The sequence below is a fragment of the Nipponia nippon genome, unplaced genomic scaffold (assembly GCF_047370975.1).
Source record: "Nipponia nippon isolate SJK-2023a ecotype South Korea unplaced genomic scaffold, ASM4737097v1 scaffold_4, whole genome shotgun sequence".
NCBI classification, from domain to species: domain Eukaryota; kingdom Metazoa; phylum Chordata; class Aves; order Pelecaniformes; family Threskiornithidae; genus Nipponia; species Nipponia nippon.
In genome coordinates, this window is record NW_028262358.1 from 20,950,975 (window position 1) to 20,973,620 (window position 22,646).

Here is a 22,646-nt window from a genome sequence, read left to right on the forward strand (position 1 = left end):
GTGGGCTATGGTTAATGGACTCAGTAAGCATCAGGGGAGGAACATGCCAGCCAAGTGATGTTGAATGCCTGCACCAAAGCTGCTTTCCTTCAAGAAGGTGAAAACAAAGACACTTACCTGAAGCTTTGGCTTTTGGGAATGGCACTCAGGGCCTAATGGTGCCCTTACTTATTCTGGGAAGACCTTAAACATGGGAAAAATGATGTGGTTCTGCTACCTAGGGCTGGGGTCAGGCTGCAAGGACAGGCCTGGGGGACTTGGCTCCCCTTTGCAGGCTGGGGACTTCTGTTTAGGAGAGGAGAGGTTCCTTACAGATGTGATGCAGAAGTAACAGAACCCAGCTCATTCTGTGCAGCTTGATAACAAAATGGCAGCAATGAAAAGTGAGAAACTTACTACACCATCCAAGAGTTGAAAGGGCTTTACTACTTACAAGTCATATCTGTTCTCAGTATGGTCAAAAGCCCTTGGGTTCTTCTGTGAGCAAAGGAAACGGCCTGCTATGCTAAGTTTGGAATGAGGTCTGTAGCCTTCACATTAAATGTCCTGGAAAGGCTGCTACTTGCACCAAAAAATAGTCAGTGTCAAGCAAACTTGTGTAATGAGGCAGAAAAAATACTAATGTAGTACTTCTTCATTCTTCAACTGTCTATGTACTTACCTTCCTACATATGTGCCCAATAAAAACTCTGGATAGACTGTTTCAGGCTGCTGGCATGAAAACCAGTAAAATAATCTTTCTGCAGAATTTAGCTCCTTCGGTTTTAACTTCTGCAATTTTGTGCTGATTAAAATAGAGGTGGGATTTTAATGGAAACATTTTATAGAAGTTCTGGCCCAGAATTTTTGCAAGCTGAGGAGTTTAAATTTAGGTACAAATTCAAACACAATGCCCAATTTTCAGTATTTAACCTATATTTTGCACAGATAAAAACTTAATGATATTTGAAGGGACCTAATTTCAGACACAACACCTGAAAATGTTGCCTGCAGTATTTTTTTTTCCTGAAGATCACATATAGAGTCAATGGTAGCTACATGAATTGTATAAGATGATATCTACTTATTTGAAACAGTTTTAAATCTTAACTACAGTCTGCTTCAGTGATACTACGCATGCAAGAACACGATCAAAGTTATACAGTAGTAGACCAAAGATTAAGTTAGCCTGTACATTTAACCAGTGTACATCTTTAGCACCTACAGTTTCTTCTGGCAGACTTCCACCTCCTTCTTTAAGCTGGTTCCTGCTAGCTTTATCTAATGCTCCCTCATTTTTCTTCTGGGGGAAAGGGTGAATAAGTGATTCCCCATGCATCTTCTCAATGTCACTTGTGATATTTACAGCCCGCTGTCAGGCTGTTCTACCCTACTCTGATCACCTCTCTGCAAAACTGCTCAGTCCCATGTTAATTAACTGTTCTGTACCTTTGACTGTCCTTGTGGATTTGTTCCCCTATGTTGTTTTTGGGAAGGGGGACCAGAGCTGTGCAGAGTGTTGAAGGCGCGGGTGAACCTGTACCTGGTTTGTTTTCTTTCTTTCTTTCCTAACACTTGATTAGACCTAGGTATGGGCTTAAGTGGCTTAACAAAGTAAAACCTTAAATATATCTGGAAAAGGCAGTGATGCTGGCTGATGTGAAAGATGTGTCCAGATTTGGGACTGCTGGTCTGGAGAAGTATGAAGGCTAATGTTCTCCATAGTGCAAAAGGTTGCTGCACTGAGGGAGTTAACAAATTCTTCTCTGTCTGTTAAGAACAGGTCACAAAGTACCTAGTTCAAAATCTAGCGGGGGAAGCTAAGGGGGATTTCTAAAAGAGAAAGTAAGAAGAGATTGCAAAAAGGAATTGCCTGTCACTTCCTTAAAAACCTCTAGTAATGGAGAATCCACAGCCTCCATAGACATATTTCCATTGGGAATAATTTAGGTCCAGCTGATTGCTTTGGTAAAGGAAACAACTACTGACTTCTAAATCCCCTTCAGCAATATTCTGACTGACTTTCTACTATTCCACTTCAAAGATGACTCATGTTCTCTGACATACTAATTTTTCATTTTATTAACTGGTTTGCTTCCATGAAGGTGTCTTGGCTTCTCCTGGATGTGTGTACACAGCCACATATTTAGTTTCTTTTACTTTCTAGGAATGTTCTCCATACGCTGCGCATCTCTATGATGCAGAAAACCCTCGGACACCTTTAAGAAACCTCCCAGGACTTTGTTTTGATTACTGCTCCGAGTTTCACTTCAACTGCCACTCTGCCATCAGCCTGCTGACGAGCGATAAGCACATCCAAGAATGCTGCAAGACAAACAAGACGCGCTTTTGCAGCCTCCTTCACCTACACGATGAGGACTACTGCTTCCCCAATGTGCTGAAGAATACAGCCCTCAACCGCAACCTGGGCTTGGTGCTGGAGGACCGCGAAGGCTGCCTCCAGCTCTGTCTGACCGAGGTTGCCAACGGCCTGAGGAACCCAGTGCTCATGGTGCACGCGAATGACCATACCCACCGCATGTTCGTAGCTGAGCAGGTGGGCATGATCTGGGTCTACCTACCTGATGGCAGCCGGCTGGAGGAGCCCTTTCTGGATATTAAAAGTATAGTGCTGGCTACGCCGTGGATAGGGGATGAGAGAGGCTTTCTGGGGATGGCTTTCCACCCCAAGTACAAAGACAATGGGAAGTTTTATATCTATTACTCATACATGGATAAGAACAGAGTGGAAAAGATCAGGATCAGTGAATTGAAGGTTTTGGCATCTGATGCCAACAAAGCTGATCCACGCTCAGAAAGGTAAAGTTCATGTTGAATGCTACTGTATGCTACGATGAGAAATGATTTTTCTCTGTTCCTGTCTTTCCCCTTTGCAGAACCTGCACGTTCCCAGTCACCCCGGTTCAGGCATGTGACTGGCCTGCTATGAAGCTACCAGAGACAGGTTGGCTCAAGGTCACACAGTAAACTAGAAACGAAACTGTAAAGAGGACCCAGGATCTAGGCTTCCAGGTCGTCATCTCTCTCCATCTTGTACTCTTGTCTTCTAAAGAGCAGTAATAGCCTTAAGCCTATTGTGGAATTAACATCTGTCCTAAGTGTTTTGCACTGTAGGAGAACAGGGATGTTCCAGTATAGTACTACCATTCATTTGATCTGACACGTGTGCCCCTGCCCTGTCCCCTGCTCAGAAAAAAGCTAATTCTCAGTTATGGAGAATAATTTGTTAATAATGGTCTTATTTTCTCCAAGAGTTTCACAATCACCATAAGATGCTTCTGAAGCCCTCAAATTCACCAACTGCTTCTCAATAAGAAAGCAGAACCCACCTGCTGCAATCAAAGTTTAAAGGGCAACAAGCATTCCCTGCAGATGAACACATTATGTATTTGTAGTCATGTTCTCAGATGAGCTGTGATACTCCTGTGCTCATGGTGGTGGGCGAGCTCTGTAGCATAAGAGGTATTAATGCAGTGCAGACCAAAGCTGTAGTGCACGGGGCAGCCACAGCGCTGCATGGCTCACGGGAAACACGTTTCCTCGAGGGATGCCATACCTGAAAGGAGGCAGGTTCACAGGAAACAGCATGCAACTCAGCACCATATTTGACAAAGCTGACAGGTCTGTACAGCTGGGAAATCTTGCTTTCTTCTGTAGAAGAAGTGATGCAATATTTCTGCAGCCTACCTGAATGCTCAGTCCTTTCCAGTAGCTACATCTGGAGTCATTTCTCTTTTTTAGGAATCTTTTGGAGCTTGAAGAACCAGCTGCAAATCATAATGGTGGGCAGCTGCTCTTCGGTGTGGATGGCTATATGTATCTATTCACAGGGGATGGAGGGAAAGCTGGAGACCCTTTTGGAAAATTTGGGAATGCTCAGAACAAGTAAGTAGGAGGGCAGTTGAAAGCCTTGAGCTTGTCCACCAAGACACAGGGTTTGGAAATAAACTGTGGAAGAATAAAGTAAGAGTGCTTCCCAAAAGTGCTTGTCAATCTGCAACTCTGTCTAATGCAGTATTTCAAAAATTTAAATTTTACATTTTGAAAGCTGAGGGAACCCAATTTGTTGAGAGGGGGAAAAGTCTTCTGTAACTTAAACAGATTGCAAGACATACCAGCTGTTGGTTTATCTCTTTTGGACAGATAACTTTTCCTTTGGAAAGGGTGAAGAGGGAGAGAATTGTTCGTTTTCATTTCTCTCTCATGCTGGGATTTGTCTTTTTCTGTTGTTCTCTTTAGGAGTGCTTTGTTGGGGAAAGTCTTGAGGATTGACGTGGATGGAGAAAGCCCTGATGGAAAGCCTTATCGCATCCCTCCTGATAACCCATTTGTGTCTGATCCCAAGGCCTGCCCTGAGGTTTATGCTTATGGAGTCAGGAATATGTGGCGCTGTGCGGTTGACAGAGGGGACCCTGTCACGAAAAAGGGAAGAGGGAGGATATTCTGTGGGGATGTTGGGCAGAACAGGTTTGAAGAAATCGACATCGTTGTTAAAGGAGGGAACTATGGCTGGAGAGCGAAGGAGGGATTTGAATGCTATGACACAAAGCTTTGCCACAATTCCTCTTTGGGTAAGGCAGAAGTTTCTTACAGAAGATTACTTTATTATACATGTGTGTGTGTGTACTGGATAGCTTCGTTTTTTTATAGCTCCATTTTTCCAGTGAAGCTAAATAATCCAGTGTTGTGTGGTAAATGGAGATTGTTTACCTCTTAAGAGCAGAATATTCCTTCTCTCCAGCCCTGCAGTGTTGGTATGAAATGATGTCCTGCTTATTCAGGAAATTCCTTGCCATACACTGCACTGCACAAGGTGGTGTCGGTCAAAGCCTGTGCCTTTTGCAGACGGACAGAATTTTCCCAGTGAAGTTAGGAAGGCAATGGATTAAGTTTAAGTAGAAAAGCAATATTGCGTTTTCTTCAGATGCTCTGAGGCATGGCTATGGCTAAGGAGAGTGGACCAGGCTGATGCTGAGACCCTGAAACAAATCCTGTGGAAGAGACAGTGTGTCCTAGCAAGTAGGGTGCTGCAGCAGAACACCCAAAAGCTATGCTCTGGGTCTGACTGTGGGTGTGATGGACAAACTCACTTTCTGCCTTTAAAAAAGAGTAGATATTGGTGGTCTTAAAGCTCTTTGGAAAGCATGGTAGAAGAACTGGGTGGTATTATAATCTTCCTTAAGCTGTTGGAAGAAAACACCCTGTCTCAAGCTCATGTAGATGTTTCTGAAACATTTGTATGAGCAGGCAACTGTAGAGGATGTTATCAACACTTCTCCTCTGCTATGCTGAGCATATGCATATGGCTTTCAAGTTTCTTTTTTTTGTTTGGTTGTTTTTTTTTAATGGCCCAATCTTTAATTGACAACAAAACTGAATTAGATTTTGCTGTTAATCTATGGTTTTTAATGAATTGCCTTTGTGATCTTTATCCTTGTCATTGAAGATTAAAGACAAGCTACTTGATCCAGGGGAAAAAAGTGAGGACAAGACTAAAATTTTGTGGGATCTGATATTCAACCTGAGAAAGGGCTGAAATCAATTTTACCATTGCCCGAGGCAAAGCTTTTATTTTATAAGTCTCATGACATAAAATGGAGGTAGCACACTTATGCATGTTCTGTGCTGAGACTGTCAGCAAACCTATGAAGATGTTAACTTGCAATTGTTTGATGTTATTCCCTTCTCTAAAAATACTGAAATTTGTAAAAACAATCCTTGCTAAAATGATTGGTGCAATCACAAACCTGTAAGATAATACTTCCTGCAGGCATTGATACCTTTCTGCATTGCTCACTTGATGCAGAGAATCTTGGTCCCATGTGTTATGGAAGCTCATCATGACTAAGCCTTGATAACCAACTACACAGAGAGCTCCTTAAAGACCTTGGGTCTGTTCTGTCCTGGAGTAAATTACTGAATTCCCACTGAAACTTAACTATGCTGTTTGTTCAACTGTACTGGTCCTTCTAGTCATTTTTGTGCCTGTTGGTGTCATTGAGCAATTGCTTTTTAATGCTCTCTGGATGTAAATTTTCTCACTTTTTATTCTTCTGTGTTTAACAGATGACATTCTGCCAATATTTGCATATGGTCGCAATGTGGGGAAGTCAGTCACTGGAGGTTATGTATACAGAGGATGTGAATCGCCCAACTTGAACGGCCTTTATATTTTTGGTGATTTCATGAATGGGTGAGACTAATTGTTTTCTCTGCAGCTCCCATTCTGTACCCACATTTGCCTTATCTGGGTAAATAAGCATATCGGAGCATCCTGAAACCTTTTGAGCTGGAGTAAATGAGAATCTCACGTGTCTATGTATTAGATTAAGTGCTCTGTTTGACTATTATAACAACATTTTGGTTGGAATCTAAACTTCCTCCAATTTAGAGTCCTTAGGATAGGTTTGCTTTTGTTCAGGTCTATTTTTCCAGAAGACAACCTTTAAAGCCAGTCAACAGTCAGGGTCCTCAGTGACTTTTTTTTTTGTCAGTAATGCATGATTTTGACAGGAACCAATCTTGATAATGGCAACATAAAACACAAGGTTTTATTTTTTCATCTAGTCGACTTATGGCTTTACAGGAAGATGAGATGACAAATAAGTGGAAGAAGCAAGATATCTGCATTGGCAGCACAAGAGCTTGTGCTTTCCCTGGAATGATCAGTTCTTACAGCAAATTCATCATCTCATTTGCTGAGGATGAAGCAGGTAGGTATTGTGCTAGCTGTACCTTTATTGGAAACTGTACTATCAGTTCTGTTTTGTAGGGCAAATGTGTAAAATTGTGTTGCTCCTCACACGTTACTAGAAAGCAGGCACTGCAAAACACATTTGTGGCTATCTCAGCGTGGCTATCTCAGCATGGCAAGTAGAGTTGGTATGGGGTTCAGAGAGGTCTCCTGCCCTGTGAGACTATTGCAGCTCAGCTTGATGGAGAGCTCAGGAGACAGATGCTCATGTGAACTTTGCAGTCTGAATGCTCCAGGTTCTCTAAGTAGTTTGAATTCCTGTTTCTTTCAGCCTTTCCCTGTCCTTTTGTTGTTGTTTGCTTATGCTATTTCATTAATGAAAAGACTATATCAATGCAGTTTGTTCTTTCATTGTAACAGCTCATCCTCACTTGAGTTCTTAGAGCTTATCTGAATTTCCCTCACTTCATTAGTGTAAATTCCTCCATCTTATTCACAACAACAGCGCTTCCCACTGCATTATAGACCAACGCTTTACTTGGGGATGAGGAAAACCACTCATTTTAAAATTTAGTGGAAATGTCTCTGTGCATAGGGTTATTGCTATGGTCACAATGACCAGATCTCTCACGAAGGTGAAAGTACCGATGCATACTTCATTCACTTCTGTACAGTCTCCTGAAAGAGAGCTATGTAATACAAAAAGTGGCTACAAGTTTTTTGAGAACATAATGTGCTTTAGTGAGCTCTATTGCTTCATGATTCAGCAGAAAAGAGATTTGCTTGTAATGAAAAGATCCTAGACCATCTGGCTAGCATAGTCTGTCAAAGATGCAGGGAGTTGCAGCCTTTGTTGTGAAATATGTACAATTTTTAACTGTTCTAACAACATGTGGAGTGAGTGGATATTAAACATCTCTTCTACTGGTTGTTCTTTTAGAAACCAATGTGGTGTCTTCATGTCATTTGAAAGATAGCAGTTTTGCCTCTTTTGCAAGCTACTATAATTTGCCTGGATATTGTTCTAGCAGGAGCTGAAGGGAAGGCATGAGGAGTAGTTGCTATCCTCAGCAACCATACAGGAATAAGAAGCTTCTGTCTTCCATGGATTAGCCAATTTAGCTCTTGTTGGATTTTTTTTTTTTTTTTGGTACGACTATGAGATGGCTAAATATTTGTTGTGTGGTCTTCCCCTTTATTTGTAGCTTCTTGCTGCTTCTTTGGTACAAACAAGTTAAAAAAAAAATACATATTTATACAGAGGAAAGTGACCTTTTGGAGGACCACTGACATGAGGTAGCGAAGGTCCTGCTCAGGCACTGTGCTTGATCGAGAGCTGCTGGTTCTGTGCAGAACCCTGCTGCAACCAAGAGATCATTTGGTGTCCCTGGGAGTCCATCTGCACGGGCCAGGGTGAGACCAAAGCCCACTTCTTGGAAGTAAGACATGACTGAGGGAGTGACTGAAGGGGGTTTTCCTTTCTGACCATGTGAAATAGTGAAGAGCCAGGAAAGAGATGGAAATGGAGAACTGGGATTCAGCCTGGGCACTTGAATCTGAGACTGGTTTTCTTTTTTCACTTCTGTTTAGGTGAGCTGTATTTTATGTCTACTTCTTATCCCAGTGCCTACGCACCACATGGATCGCTCTACAAGTTTATTGATCCTGCAAGGTTAGTAGTTAAAGATGTTTTTCCATGCCAAATTCTTCTGTTATCACCATACATTTTCCAGCTGTCATAGCAGAAAGAATGCTAAGTACTACTGATCTTGCTGACCTCCACATCCAGTCCTTGGGTTTTGTTCACCCACTGTACATCTGGTGCAAGTGTAATCAGTTTTAGTGAATTTCTTCCTCATTCATCATATCTGTGCACCTAGAAATAGACAGAGTTCAGATACCTTAAAAGTCTGGGACAGTAAGCGTCGAAATAATGTCTCCTTGGTTGCATATCTGAAGTATAGCACAGAGGTGCTTTAAAAATGACAGTCCATATCCTTCAGGGTTATGATGTCAAATATCTGTGATGCACTTTCATATAAATAAATAAATTGCAGCCCACAGCTTAGTTTTCTTCACAAAGAGTGAAACCTGGGAATTCATGCGGTGTTCGAATAATAATTGGTGCCTGAACCTGAGGTTTTCCAAGCAAAATGTTTTTTCCCCATTAAGCAGTTATCCCTGCTAAAGTCTGTTTTTACAATAAAAAGTATGGTTATGTAATTTTTTCCCCTCCCAAGCTTTTGGATCTTGCTAAAAAGCATTAAATGGGTTTCAAATCACCCTGTGACGTAGATACAGTACTAATGTGCCTGTGCTGTTGCCGAGATCTCAGACACTAACAAAATGAAGAAAACAAGTTACGTTTTCTTGGGAAGTTAAATCCAAAGCTAGATAGTTAACTCGAGCTCTGTACCAAGGTGATGGGAATAGGAACTTGAGTCTTTTACTTGCTATAACTACTTGAGGAGACTGCTGCCTTTAACAGCTTATTGTCTGCCAGGAAGCTTTTGAACCGCATTAACTGCGGCCGACCAAAATGTAACATTTTCAACAACAACAACAACAAAATTGTGAGCTAGCATAAACATCGAGAGCTCGAGCATGCTTTATTTCACAAAAAAAAGCCCTGCAGTCCCTATGCCACCCTTTAATGTGCCATGAAGTCTATCAGGATGATCCAAATCCTCTCCTCTTTCCTACTGTAAAGGGAGAAATGCAGCTTTCTGTTTCATAAGCAGCCTGCGGGAGCCTTTCCAGGAGGCTGCCTGCCTGAGGACTGGTGCGCAGTAATGTACCAGTAATGTTATGATGACTCTATGGGGGCCAGCAAGCCAGGAGTGCGATGGTTTCGCTGCTCGGAAGGGCTTTCTGGAAAGAAGCCAGCTCTTTCTTGTGTTTTTGGAGCTTCATATCTATCACTTCTACAGCAGGGCCAGGCACTTATTCCCTTGGCTCTTTTGAATTTATTCTTGTGTTTTCTGGTTCCCCTTGTTTACCTTAGCCCGGATGCTGCTCTGCTGAGCTTTGCCCTTGTCTGTTTGCTTAAGCACTTTGCAAGCTTCTCCAGAGTGTGCAAAGCACTGACTGCTCCTCTGGAGGCTGAGCTTGCTTGGCCCTGGAGCAGAAAGTCCTAACACCTCCAGATCCTGGGTTGTACTCTAGCCTCCTCCTGATTGTACCACAAGCGGAGATTCTTCCCTTCTCCGTTGTATTTTAATGCTGTTTATAGGATTTTTTTTTTTCTATTTCCATCTCACTGTGGCTGGAATAACTGGCTCCTCCGATGCCTCTGATGGGTGCAGTCCCAGTTTGTCCAGCCCAGACACTTCCTGCTTCTTGCCCGCACTTCAGCAAGCATGCTGGCAAGAGCAGCAAGCCACACAAACGCCTCCTTCAAAAGGTTGGCAGGGCCACTGCCATATACCTAACAGCAACTCAAACTTCCCTAGGAACCTCCCAGGAAAACTGATGGCAGCAAGCGCCCTGTGTTCCCACTTCAGCTTGCCTCTCCAGCAGTGCTCTCAGACAGCAGAATGGCTGGCGTGCTTCTGCCTGGATTGGCACCAAATCCCTTCAGTCAGGAGCAGAGGGAAGAGTTGTTAGAAAGCGCTTTAAAAGTTAGAGAGGAGAGAGAGGGGAAAAGCCCACACCAACCCCCCCCAAAAAACCCACAAGCAATGCCAACAACCCTGCTTTAGTAACCTTTTTTTTTTAATTGAAATGGTATGGAGGAAGCACTTGGCTGTTGCCCCTGTCTGAAGGAGAATGCTAATCACAAGAAAATGTGATGCCTTAGGTCATGCTTTGCTTTGTGCTGTCAAGCATGCCAAACTGGAAGAGCCTGTTCTTATTTGTCCTATAGCAGTTCCTTGGTATGTAACAGAAAACACAGGTCTGTTGCTCTTCTTTGTACCCCCTTTCCTGTCATTTAACATGTGACAGCTTTACCTCAGGGAAAATGTGCTTTTTCTGGGGTGCTTTTGTACTGTGGGAAGTTGTCAGGGAACAGCAGGAGGGGAACATGAACACGTTTTCTTTGCAGTTGTTGTTGCTTCCTCCCTCCTTGCCTGTTCCTTTCCTTTCTCACCCCTCTTGCTGCAGCACTATGTTGTGTCTGAAGCAGCACACTTTGAAGGTCACACTAACTTTCGTGGGGCTGTGTGGGAATATTCTGCTGCATGTACAGAGATCCTTACACTGCACCACGAGCGAGTGGAAACCACTGTCACTGACAAGCCTTATGTGCATGAATAAGACTCTTCCACTTCAAGGTGGGATGCATGAGCCAGTATTGGTAAGAACAACCCAAAGTGACTGATAGTCTGAAGTTCAACCAATGCACCCTCAGTAAGTTTGTAGATGACACCAAGTTAGGTGGGAGCGTTGATCTGCTGGAGGGTAGGAAGGCTCTACAGAGGGACCTGGACAGGCTGGATCGATGGGCTGAGGCCAACTGCATGAGGTTCAACAAGGCCAAGGGCCAGGTCCTGCACTTGGGTCACAACAACCCCACACAACGCTACGGGAAGAGTGGCTGGAGAGCTGCCCAGTGGAAAAGAACCTGGGGGTGCTGGTCAACAGCTGACTGAATATGAGCTGGCAGTATGCCCAGGTGGCCAAGAAGGCCAATGGCATCCTGGCTCATATCAGAAATAGTGTGGCCAGCAGGCCTCGGGAAGTGATCGTCCCCCTGTACTCGGCCCTGGTGAGGCCGCACCTTGAGTACTTTGTTCAGTTTGGGGCCCCTCACTACAAGAAGGACATGGAGGTGCTGGAGCGTGTCCAGAGAAGGGCAGTGAGGCTGGTGAAGGGTCTGGAGCACAAGTCTTGTGAGGAGCGGCTGAGGGAGCTGGGGTTGTTTAGCCTGGAGAAGAGGAGGCTGAGGGGAGACCTTATCACTCTCTACAACTACCTGAAAGGAGGCTGTAGCGAGGTGGGGGTCGGTCTCTTCTGCCAAATAACAAGTGATAGGACAAGAGGAAATGGCCTCAAGTTGCACCAGGGGAGGTTTAGATTGGATATTTGGAAAAATGTCTTCATCGGAGGGGTTGTCAAGCATTGGAACAGGCTGCCGAGAGAAGTGGTTGAGTCCCCATCCCTGGAAGTATTTAAAAGACGTGTAGATGTGGTGCTTAGGGACATGGTTTAGTGGTGGACTTGGCAGTGCTAGGTTAACGGTTGGACTTGATGATCTTAAAGGTCTTTTTCAACCTAAATGATTCTGTGATTCTATGCATCCACCAGGCTTCTAGAAACAGCGTTGTGCTGTGCCTCCAGCAGCAGGACATGTAACTGAACACACCTAATCAGCACCCTGGAATTCAGTGGTGGACTACAAGTTCATGCAGGCAGGTCGGCATCCCCCACACAATCCAACCAGCTATTGATGTTGGATAAAGACAGTCCAGACTGCCTGATGGCAGAAAGTCAACCAGAAGGGTGGTAGAAGAGAAGCTGCAGCCTTCCAGCTGCTATTGCTATTCAGACAAGGATTTTATGGCTTGCAGCCCTGAGTTAGGCTTTTAAATTCCACTTACGTTCCACTCCAGGTGCCTAAAGTGCTTTCATGCCTCTTCCAGCAGAGGCAAATGACAATGGGGGATTGACGTGTGCCTCTGGAATAAATAAACTTCCTTAACAATCTCTCAGATATCTGCATATGACTTTCTGTTTTTCAAGGAGAGCTCCACCAGGCAAGTGTAAATACAAGCCTGTTCCAGTGAAAACAAAGAGTAAACAGATACCATTTGTTCCACGTGCAAGTAAGTTTTTGGGCTTTAATTTTACAGAGAAGCAAAACATATAACCATCTTACAGGCATGTGATTGAAATCTTTAGCAGTCTTAAACTAAAGCACTGAGCAGGAGCAATCTTGAAGTTAGATTATCACATTTAATGTGTGCTTCTGTTGTCTACTAGATGCCATGCCTTTTCTTAATGCCAGTCTCTTTTTTTTTTTTTTTTTCTAACTGTTGCCAAGTAATAGTGTAAATGGGCATCACAAGGGAACTGATGGCTTTGATTCAGGCATTGGATTTGGTCTGGGAAGTTGTGAGCACTCATCCCTGGCTCTGTTACAAGCTCCTTGAATCCCATAATCCCATCTCTGTAAATCTAGGAGGGTCAATCTTCCTTTCTCCTGGCCTTTTTCTGTCCTATGTCCCATGCAACTAGGGCAGGGTTACATCTTATTATTGAGTAGAAACAGTGTTTAGCAAGTTGAGGTTATCTTGCCTGGGATTTCCAGATATTAGTGTAACATGGAAAACTCATTAAGTCTGCCAAAGTGTACAAGTTTTCATCATATTCTGTCTGGACTTATTTTCCTTAAATATACATTCATCATTTCTAAGATTAAACAAATTTTATTTCCAAGAAACCCAAGGCTCTTTTGATGGAAGAAAAGAGGTTTATATAGTGTATATTTCTTCTTTCAGAATGTCAGCTATTTTTCTTAACTGTAGCTCTAATAAGGGTTTATATCAGTCATATCTCTGAATTAACCTTTTGCCTTAAAGCAGGGATGCTGAACCATGTTAATTACTTTCCTCAGAGACTGTCCTTGAGCTGCTTAATGAACCTTCAACAACCAAGCCTCCGAAAAAATCTCCTACCCCCACTGCAGCCATCCCAACAGTTTCTTCTAAGAAAGCTAAAAAGACCCCATCCACCAAAATAAAAGCATCAACAGTGAAACCAGCTCCATCTAGTAAAAAGAGACAGAAAATCAAAGCTGAGGCTAAACCTCACAAGCCAAAGCAGGAAGAGGAGCTTGTGCACATTTCCAGAACTACACCAGCACCACCTTTGCCAAAAAAGAGCTCCCAACCAACCAGAACCAAGCAGCTTCTTCCAAAGAGAGCAGCAGTAGGTAAGGAAAAACTGGAGAAGAGGAGGAAGGCGAGTAGATCAAGCAGCAGCTTTTGAAGCTCAGTGATGTCCCAGAAAAAGCAAGTCACGTACAAGATGGTGAAACAAATGTTTTGATAAAATAAGAGAACCAGCTGACTTGTTATGCCAGTGCTCCCAGGTGCGCCTCCATTAATGTCAGTGTTAGCAGTCTCTATGTTATGTTCTATTCAACCTTAACAGCACCAGCCTCCTAATATTAACTTCCTTTGCAATTCCTGCTGTGATGTCCTTTTCTGACATAAGCAGTCATACGCAGTCTCTGATGGATGTTCACTGGTAAGATTTGGCTGTGTATGGCTGTCTAATAAATCCAAGTGCCTCCAACTTTCAGGACTTGCATCTTTTATCTAAGAGTATGAAATAGACATGTCAATGACCTCACCTTTTTTTTTGGTCCTTTAACTGAAATACAGTGAAAAGTATATTTTAAGAGTAGTTGTCTTTCAGACAATGAAATTAGATTGTTTTTTTTTTAAGCAATATTTTTTCAAGGTATGGATCACCTTGCAGGTTCCAAAGGATTGAGTACAGGCTGGAAACATTCAGTAAAGCTTAAGCAAACAAAATTAAAGCAACAGAAACCAAGCAACCCTCAAAAATCCTAGTTACAGCTGAGCAATTGGATAGAACCATTACCTGGCTTTTAACGGAGCATAGGTTGGATTCTGTCCATCTAGAGAGCACCTTGGCTAGCAGGTAAGGGCCTGGTGCAGGCTTACGGGCTGCAGCTCTCCTGGGCTGAGCCTTTCCTCTTCCCTGGGAGCAGCGTGGGTTTAGAGCTTGAGCTGGAGGGGCGCAGGTACCCCGCCAGCCTGGCAGCAGCCGCGCTCCTCTGGATGGGGAGCGCGCCGTGATGTTAATTTGCAATGGGGTGAGGTGCTGCAAGGAGAATCGGGAGGGTGAGGACCATGGGGTTGCGTTATCCACGGTGGAAGCGGGGCAGTAACAACCCTCAGATGCTCTTTTCCAGAGAAGCGTATCTAGTTGCGTGGCGCACGGCCTGGCTTAGACTCCTGCCCTTGGCCTAAGAGGGAGCCAAAGCAAATGACGTCACTTCGCAGTTTCAACCGTATGTTTGTCTCCTCCTGCCACCAGGAGGTAGGAGACAGCTGGAGGCAGCGTTTCGGGACGCAAAAAGCAGCACCCTGCTGCCGCAGCTTTGGCTTTCAGCCGCCGGGGAGCGACCCACCCAGTGCGGCTGCCCGCCCTCCCCTCCGCCCCCGCGGCTGCGGAGCGAAACCCCCGGCTTGGGCAGGGGATGGAAAAGGGAAAAACGGAGGGAAAAGCTCAGGAGGCCCCAGCGAGGATCGAACTCGCGACCCCTGGTTTACAAGACCAGTGCTCTAACCACTGAGCTATGGAGCCACCTATCACTTCCACCCCTGCCGACGGCTCCTGTCGCGCTCCCCGGGCCGCCTCCCTGCGCCGCGCCGGCCGGGGCCCGCCTCGCCCCGGCCTCCCCTCTCCCTCCGCCCGGCAGCGCAAGCCAAGGCGAGGCTGTGGAAGCCGCACCCGGGTTCCCTCACCACCGTGCAGCGGAGGGCCGTGGAGGCCCGGGGTGGAGGAGCTGGGTTCCCTCACCACCGTGCAGCGGAGGGCCGTGGAGGCCCGGGGTGGAGGAGCTGGAGGCCCGGTGGGGCCCGTCACCCCTGGCCTCCGGCCCCTCGGGTGTGTCTGGGGGCGATTTGCCTGCGACACCCCCGGCTCGGAGCCAGGCCCCTGAAATTTCCCCCGCGCCCGGGTTTCTTCACCACCGTGCAGCGGCAGGCCACGGAGGCCAGGGGTGGCGGGCCCCACTGGGCCTCCAGCCCCTCCCGTCTGTCTGGGGGCCATTCGCCTGTGGTGAATTTCAGAGCCAGGCCTCTGAAATTTCCCCCACACCCGTTTCCTTCATGCAAAAAGCTACCCGTGGCGCAGGTGTGTGTGAATCCAAATCCCAGCCCACCCGCCATGGGCCGAGGGTAACCGAAGGGGCCTTCTCCTCTTTATCAAAGGGTGAGTGCACCTGCTGCAAATTTAGAATAAAGCTGCTATTGCAGTGAGAAGTATTTCAGTGGCAAATTGAGGCTAGCAAGAGGATCACTTCAAGGATCGGTGCAGTGGTTCCTGGCCCCAGGGCTGCCTAGCAGTGTCCTTCACAGAATCATAGAATTGTTTAGGTTGGAAAAGACCTTTAAGATCATCAAGTCCAACCATTACCCTAGCACTGCCGTGTCCACTACTGTACCATGTCCCTAAGTGGCAGATCTACATGTCTTTTAAATACCTCCATGCTGTGAAGGAGGGAGCAGTTGCTTGCTGTGATGGGGGTTGATTCAAGATTTTGGGAGGTAACGCTGTACAACCTACAGTTTTGTGCAAAGTGAAAAGAAAAAAAAAAGTCAGTTTACATGGAGCGATTATAATTAACTTGGTGTTGTAAATCTTATCAGGTTTATCAGAAAAATGGGTTTAATTATCTTGCAAATAAACCACAAGTCTAGGTTGACTAGGATATGAACCCGATGGCAAGATAGGCATTGTGTAGCCTTAGTTTCTCTTTTCACTTTCACAGACCAAGAAATTTTGAAACCATTGAAGATTTTCTCCTTTTCTTTGCATAAAAGAGCCAGTCTGTCACATGCAGCCCTCCTCCATGAAAGTTTAGGTGAAGGTGAAAAGGTAAGCTGTGGAGAGGAAATTGGGAGACGCTGCTATGGAGTAATAAATCTGAGCAGTTCTGCTGCATGCTGGAGTCACATTCTAGAAAAGCAGGCATGATTTGCTGGGTGCAAGCCTCAAACTGTGTGTGACCAAAAGTAAAGCTCCTTGAAATGAGTATAGACGGAAAAAGTTTCATTAAGGAGTTAAAAACCTTTCATCCATCCCACACTTCACAAATCATGAACTAGGTCAACTTCCTTTTTTTTTTATTTCACTTTCTCTTTACATTATATGATCTCTGTGCACAAGCTAGACCAGTTCTGGTGAACTCTGTCTTGTTGTTTATGTAAGACACTAAAATTACTTAAAATATCTGCTTTTGACCTCTAACGTGGCAGCTGATAGATTTGTGAAGTTTCACATTTCTTTGATGGTTGCTTTTTTTTTTTTTCCCCCTTCCCTTTGAAGACAGTGACTCTTTGGAGTTGGTAAAGCTCTTCCGAACAGGGCTAAGATGTTTGTGTTCTGCTAATGCCTCAGGGAACTGAAATACAACCATAGCTTGTTTTATAACGTTAAAGGGGGTAGGAGCAGAACTGTCTTACACTTTTCCTGCTCTAAGACAAACCTACCTTCATCAGTCTGACAGAGCTGAGCAGCAGGGTGAGACATATTCTGAGAACAGAACAGTGTTGAAATCAAGTTTTCTGTGGTAGCATGGCTACCTGTCACTATTGTTTTTTTAACTTAGGTGCAAAGTCTGTAACTGCTGTGGTTGCCCTGCTTCCAGATTCCTTTTGCTGTCTGCTTAGAGCTTGCTCCAAGGTGAGCTACACTTCAAATGCTGTGTAGCAGACAGAGTCTTAGGCAGGCACCCTGTGTGGGATTTAAGATGTGTGATGGAGGTAGCATGCTATCAGTACGCCCTCTAGCTTCTCTTTGTAATGGAAATGAGGAAATGAGACACTTCTAGGATGCAATTCATCTCACCTGAAGGTAAACCTCTAAAATAAGTCACCTGAATCATGGTCTAGAAGTGCTTGTTTCTCAGTTGACTGTGAAGGGAGTCGATGCTGAAAATGTCACCAGTTAAGTGAGACACATCTCACTGGGCGTGACAGGTTTGTGCCAACTAAGTTCTGCTAGGGAGCAGATACCCTGCTGAGACCTGGCTGGGGAGGGACACAGCAGCTGCTTTATTTAACAGGCGCAGCAGCACTGCATAGCTCCTGTTGCAAGCGGCTAATGCACTTAGCCAGCCCATCCTCAGTCTCATTTGCATGGGAATAAGCTTTAGTTTAATTTAATACCTTTTTGCTTTAGATGTTTAAACTAGAACAACTGTAGGTGGAAAATTCCCATCAGAGGACCAAGAGAATTTTTAGGGAGATGATGAGATAAATTATATCTCTAAAGAAGAGTCTATGAATATTCTGCAACCAGACACAGAGATTTTGAAAATTAAGCGTTTACGCAATAAAACGCCTGTCTAGTCTTCTGTTTATTGCTGTTGAAAGCCACTAGGTGGAACCTAAGTACTGTGTGAAAGGAGGAGGAAAATGTTTTAACAGACCTCAAATGCTGAAAAGAGTGAATTTTTACCACACAGGTTTTTAAAAAGAACTGTAGGACAATTTACCATTAAAGATGTGTCAAACATGTAAAGATCCACGTTTATATATATGCTCTGTAAAATTTCTGCTTTGCAGTAAAAGTAAACTTGTGTTGTGTGGCGCCCTTGCTAAATCAGGACTTTCCCAAGCATTCTTTTCATCTGGTTCAGTGAATTAATGCTGATAAAAGTGGAGGGCTAATAGCAGCTGTTTAGTAAAGGCCCTGTGAAAGCAAGCAGGCAGGCCCTTTGCAAACTGCCTTCCTGGTGTAACACATTTGGCTTTTTCTTTCATATGGAAGAGTTTTGTAAGAGAGACACTCCCAACGTAACGGAGGAATGCCGAACATTATTGGGAGCTGCATGCAGAAAAGTTTCCCCTTCCTGAGGAAACCTGTTAAGAAGGAGCAGGATTTGAAAGATATATCCTAGACCACCTCTACACCAAGGACAGGCATTAAGCTAGAAAACAGAGTGGCTAATGTAAGAATAGATGTCATTTTGCCCTCAGTCTGGACCAAGGCTGTTATTAAAGAATGACTTAGTTGTTCCTGATTAGCTCCCTGAACAGCCCCACTGAACAAATATGTGTTTAACTGTGTGTAAAGCTGGTGTCAGTCCGCAGATGTCAACCGTGTTGCTGTGAATTTACATCTGTCTTGTTAAGAGCAGTGAGCTAATCTCATGCATATTCTATATGATCTTATTGCCATATCTTGCATTCAAATGCTAACAGGAGAAGTGAACCAAAGGAATGACTCTTCAGACAGCTGGTTCATGAATTATCCCTAGAAATTCTCTTATACTGTAGTATTTTCTTTTTCTAAACTCTTTTGCCTGGTTTGCTATCCAGTTCCCTGGTGAATTCAGTTTTACTGGTGTTTTGCAGGATTCAGTTCTTTGTTGCACAAACCAGCTACCAGATTTGGACTGCAGCGGTATGAAATAAATATAGCAGTGACAGTTTTCTCTGCAGTTGTGGTGTTTCCTAACAGGTTGTTGTGGCTTGCCTACCTTTCTCCTCTTTACATCTGGTTTTCTGCATCCCAGGGGCAGCCTAGTGCACCTGCGGCTATCTCAGCAGAAGTACAGATCAGCAAAACTGGCATGCTTGTCTTTCCTTGTCAACCTCTGTGAGAAAGAATTTGGAGCACAGCTCCAGTCTTTTTATGAAACGGGATGTTCTGGGGGTTTTAATTGTTCAACAGGTTCAGTACTGTTGGTTTTGTTTTTTAAAGAAACTCTGTACTAACCTAAAGGTCTCTGAGTTTAAGGTATTTATTTTAATTGGCAAGTGCTGATGGATTACTTTGTCTTGTACAAATGCAAACGTTTTTTTGAGTAAAATGTTATTAAAATCAGAGGAACACTTCCTGCTGAGTTTGGGTGGCTTTTGGAGCTGGTCCTTGGGGTATTTCAGGCATCGAAGGATCTCAACGTGTGACTGAGGCTTGCCTTCTCTTCTGCATGTGAAGCTTTAAGTCTTGTTTGCTTGAGATATGCCTGAGGAAATGTCCTGTTGTTCCGCAGTTTTGACCCAATCAATCCTTTTAAAAAACATTGTTCTCCAACTTACACAGGAATGATCCACCTGTCCTTGAAACATTGGATACAAAACACAAGCTAGAACTAGATAAAAATCAGCAAAATTAACCTCCTGTGACTTTTCCACCAACAGTTACCTTGTGTAACAGAGGCTGGATAAGGTGCTGTGCAGGCTGTTTCCAGGTTTGAGCTTGTGCACTGGTTGCACCCCTACCCCATCCTAGCATGAGATACTGGTGTGCACCCTTCCCCTTCTCTGATACGCTGCTTTTCATAGGAAAAAAGTTCAAACATGCCACAGATATGGTGACCTTTCAAAATTACTTTGGTAGTCTCAATACTCTTATTTTGGGCATTCATTATCATATGCAAAAAAAAAAAATCTTGCCTTTTTAACAGCATTTTGTGCAGCTTTGAAGAGGAGTTAGGAACTGACATGTCTACGAAAACTCAGTTCTCTCATTTTTTTTTTTTTTTTTTTTCTTCTTCAGAAAGGTGGCATAGCACACAAGGGAATTGTAAAGACAATCATATTCCTTATATCTCTGTTTGCTCATAGGCCACCTCATGTGATGGGTGTTGTGGTGCTCATATTTGAGCATCAGTACTTTTCCCGTGGAGAAGCCATCACTGTTCTCAAGTCATACTCCAGAGTAACGGTTCTGTCTCTGCCTCATTGTGCTTCCCTGTTGTGGAACCCGATACAGTTACTTTTCTTTTTTCTTGAAGCTAACATGCATCTTATGCACTTTTCTTAATGTGGGGGATCCAAGCAGAAGAGGTGTTGTCTTCAAATGCTTTATGATTTTCTTCCTGAAACAAGAAAGGAGTAATCTAATTCTAATTTTGTTTGCTTCAGAGTTATTTCTCTGATGCAGATCAGATTTGAAGCTATTTGTTATTATCACAATCAGAAACACTTTATTATAAGGTAGCTGGTGATCTTTAGCATCTTTGAAAAATCAAGATGTTACCTGCTCCAAGCTAACCTGGCTGCAAGTGAAAGATGTTTTCACGACAGTTACGTAGTTTGAGAAAGAGCTAGAATATTTCTTTTTATTTGTGCCCTAGATTAAAAAGAAGTTGTGTCTATTTATGTTACTATCAAAAAGATCTTCTTGTCAAAAACATTTACAAGGCCTGTGTCTTAGCCGAAGGACATAGTGTTCTTCAAAGTGCAGAAAAGGACTTGACCATGCCTGGCCTTTGCCTTGAAGACAGAGACACTCCTGGAGTGGGACAGGGAAGGGACAGAGAGAGATCACCCAGCACTTCATCCCTCTGGGAGAGCATGAGGGCTTCCCCTCTTGGAGCCACCGGAGGGATCGGCGTCTGCCAGCAGGTGGGTGAAGAAAGTCCTGTAACAGGTCTCCCTGTGCTCTGACCAGTGAAGCTGCATGCGCTGTCCTCTGGCTGGATGTGCTTTTCACCCCCTGAACCGTGTTGAACCTACCCAGAGCTCCCCGCAGATGAAGCATGGCTGCACGATGCCCCTCAGCCCTGGTCCCCGTGTCAGCTATGTCAGCTGCCCAAAAGAGACAGCACGTTGAAAGCTGCGTGCTGCCATCGCCCAGCTTCTTGTCCTCGCGTGTCTCCTGTACGAGTCCACAAGGCAGGAAATAGCTGCCCCATAGCTGTGTGCGTGCTCATCGGTCTGTCACTGAATATGTATGTTTATGTCTATGTATGTAGATACACGTATATGCATGCTTGTGCTGCCAAGCAGAGCGTAGAGCAGCTGTGTTCTCCATCTCTGGAGACACTAACCTGAAGGCCTTGCTTAGTTGTTGGTTTTCAAAAAGTGCAGGAATGTAGGACTATTGTTAAGGCCTTTAATCCTCAAATTTGCCTGAAACGCGTTAGCAGATTTGAAAGTTACTTGGGAGTGGGGTTGCCAACCAGTGAGGTTACATGAACCCTTTTCCAAGGAAAACCAAGCTAAAAATGTACTGATCACATTTTCCAAGCTTTTAAAATTCTTCAGAAAACAGACAATTCAGGAATGAGTGTGAGGCAGAGGAACCAGGAGATCGAGTCCCCATCCTTACTCTGATATGGACTCTGCTACTTAACCCTGTGCCCTGTTTCCGTAGCTGTCCAGCACTTCCCTCCCAGCCTCCCAAAGGGATGGCGGATGTGTTTGTTTGTAGTATGCTCTATAAATGCAAAATCTTATTATTATCAGCACAAAAATAGACTCAGAAGATTTCAAGTGGGCTGTAATGGGATAAAAACGTGGCAACAGGATGGCCCAAAACTCCCTGCCTCTGGAAAAAAAAAAATGAACAGGTTCATTTTTCTGTTGCTGTTTTTAGACACAGGGAAAAAGAGCTTCTTAATAAGATTCAGAATCCTTGTTTTAAATAAACTTTTTGTGATGGTTTCTTCCAAGCAGCGGTAAAGCTATAGGTACTAAATTCCTTTTGAAGCTCAGATGGAGGTAGGGAAATGGGAATGTGTCCCAGTGTGGCCAGCACTGCTGTAGATGGGAGGCTCTTGTCTCAGCCATGGCCTGTTTTCAAGGGTTCGAATATTTGGCTCAACTGAGGATGCAGCTACCCAAGCAAGACACAAATGTGTGGGTCTGGTCTGGGTTTCAATTACTACGAAAGGCAAAATAAAAGACCTGTCACAACTATCGGGCATCTTCCTCAAGTGTTCACGTTCCCTTTCCTGTGAAACACATCTGAGTCCCAAAAGCTGACAGTCCCTATGCTAATCGAGGAATAAATTGTTCTTTGTTCTGGAGCTCTCTTAAGGTCGATGGAGGAAAGATGCCTGTCTAATAAATAATACATAAACTGTGAAAAGCCAACTGTTGCTTAAGCGCTGGACATGATAACTGGAGCTAGGTGATTTGTATTTTTTCCTCCCGGGAAAAGTAAATGAACTGAAAATATGGTTTTGTTCCCAGCTCTGTTTCTGATTTTGCTATATGTTTGCTGCTAGAGACAACAGTTTGCGGGTTAGAGTTACAAAAGTGGTTGTGTGTTACTCTTCTGTGCAGTTAGTTCGGAATATCCTGCCCCCATTTCCTCGTGTGCCTGGGGAGAGCTGTGCTCTGAGCTCCAGCTGTTCAGAGGCCTGTCCTCACCACCCTGGGATGGGCAGCTCAGGACACTTCTGCTGAAGCAGAAACACGCTCTGGAGGAGTGACTAGGACCAGGTGTTTCAGCCCCCAGGTAGGGTTGGTGGTCCCTGGACACCAAATGAGAATGGGAATTTAGAGATTCCCTT

At 44.3% G+C, this 22,646-nt stretch overlaps 1 protein-coding gene and 1 non-coding gene across 6 annotated transcripts in view; one reads left to right on the forward strand and one right to left on the reverse strand.

The window, feature by feature from the left end:
• The window catches only part of HHIPL2 (HHIP like 2), a 21,143-nt gene extending 7,216 nt beyond the window's left edge, over positions 1-13,927 (forward strand). For 3 of the 5 annotated variants that reach the window (XM_087775041.1, XM_087775040.1, XM_009473008.2), the window contains 8 exons: positions 2,147-2,799; positions 3,742-3,885; positions 4,240-4,571; positions 6,067-6,193; positions 6,568-6,713; positions 8,285-8,366; positions 12,377-12,459; positions 13,251-13,927. In XM_087775041.1, coding sequence (XP_087631167.1) covers positions 2,147-2,799; positions 3,742-3,885; positions 4,240-4,571; positions 6,067-6,193; positions 6,568-6,713; positions 8,285-8,366; positions 12,377-12,459; positions 13,251-13,624 — 1,941 coding nt within the window. In that variant the 3' untranslated portion in view covers positions 13,625-13,927. Of the gene's footprint in view, positions 1-2,146; positions 2,800-3,741; positions 3,886-4,239; positions 4,572-6,066; positions 6,194-6,567; positions 6,714-8,284; positions 8,367-12,376; positions 12,460-13,215 lie in introns of all 5 variants that reach the window. The other 2 variants (XM_087775039.1, XM_087775042.1) reach the window with 2 other exon arrangements.
• Positions 13,928-14,901: 974 nt separating this feature from the next.
• TRNAT-UGU (transfer RNA threonine (anticodon UGU)) lies at positions 14,902-14,974 on the reverse strand. Its single transcript has one exon. It is a non-coding gene; the product is annotated as a tRNA-Thr (tRNA).
• Positions 14,975-22,646: the final 7,672 nt, after the last annotated feature.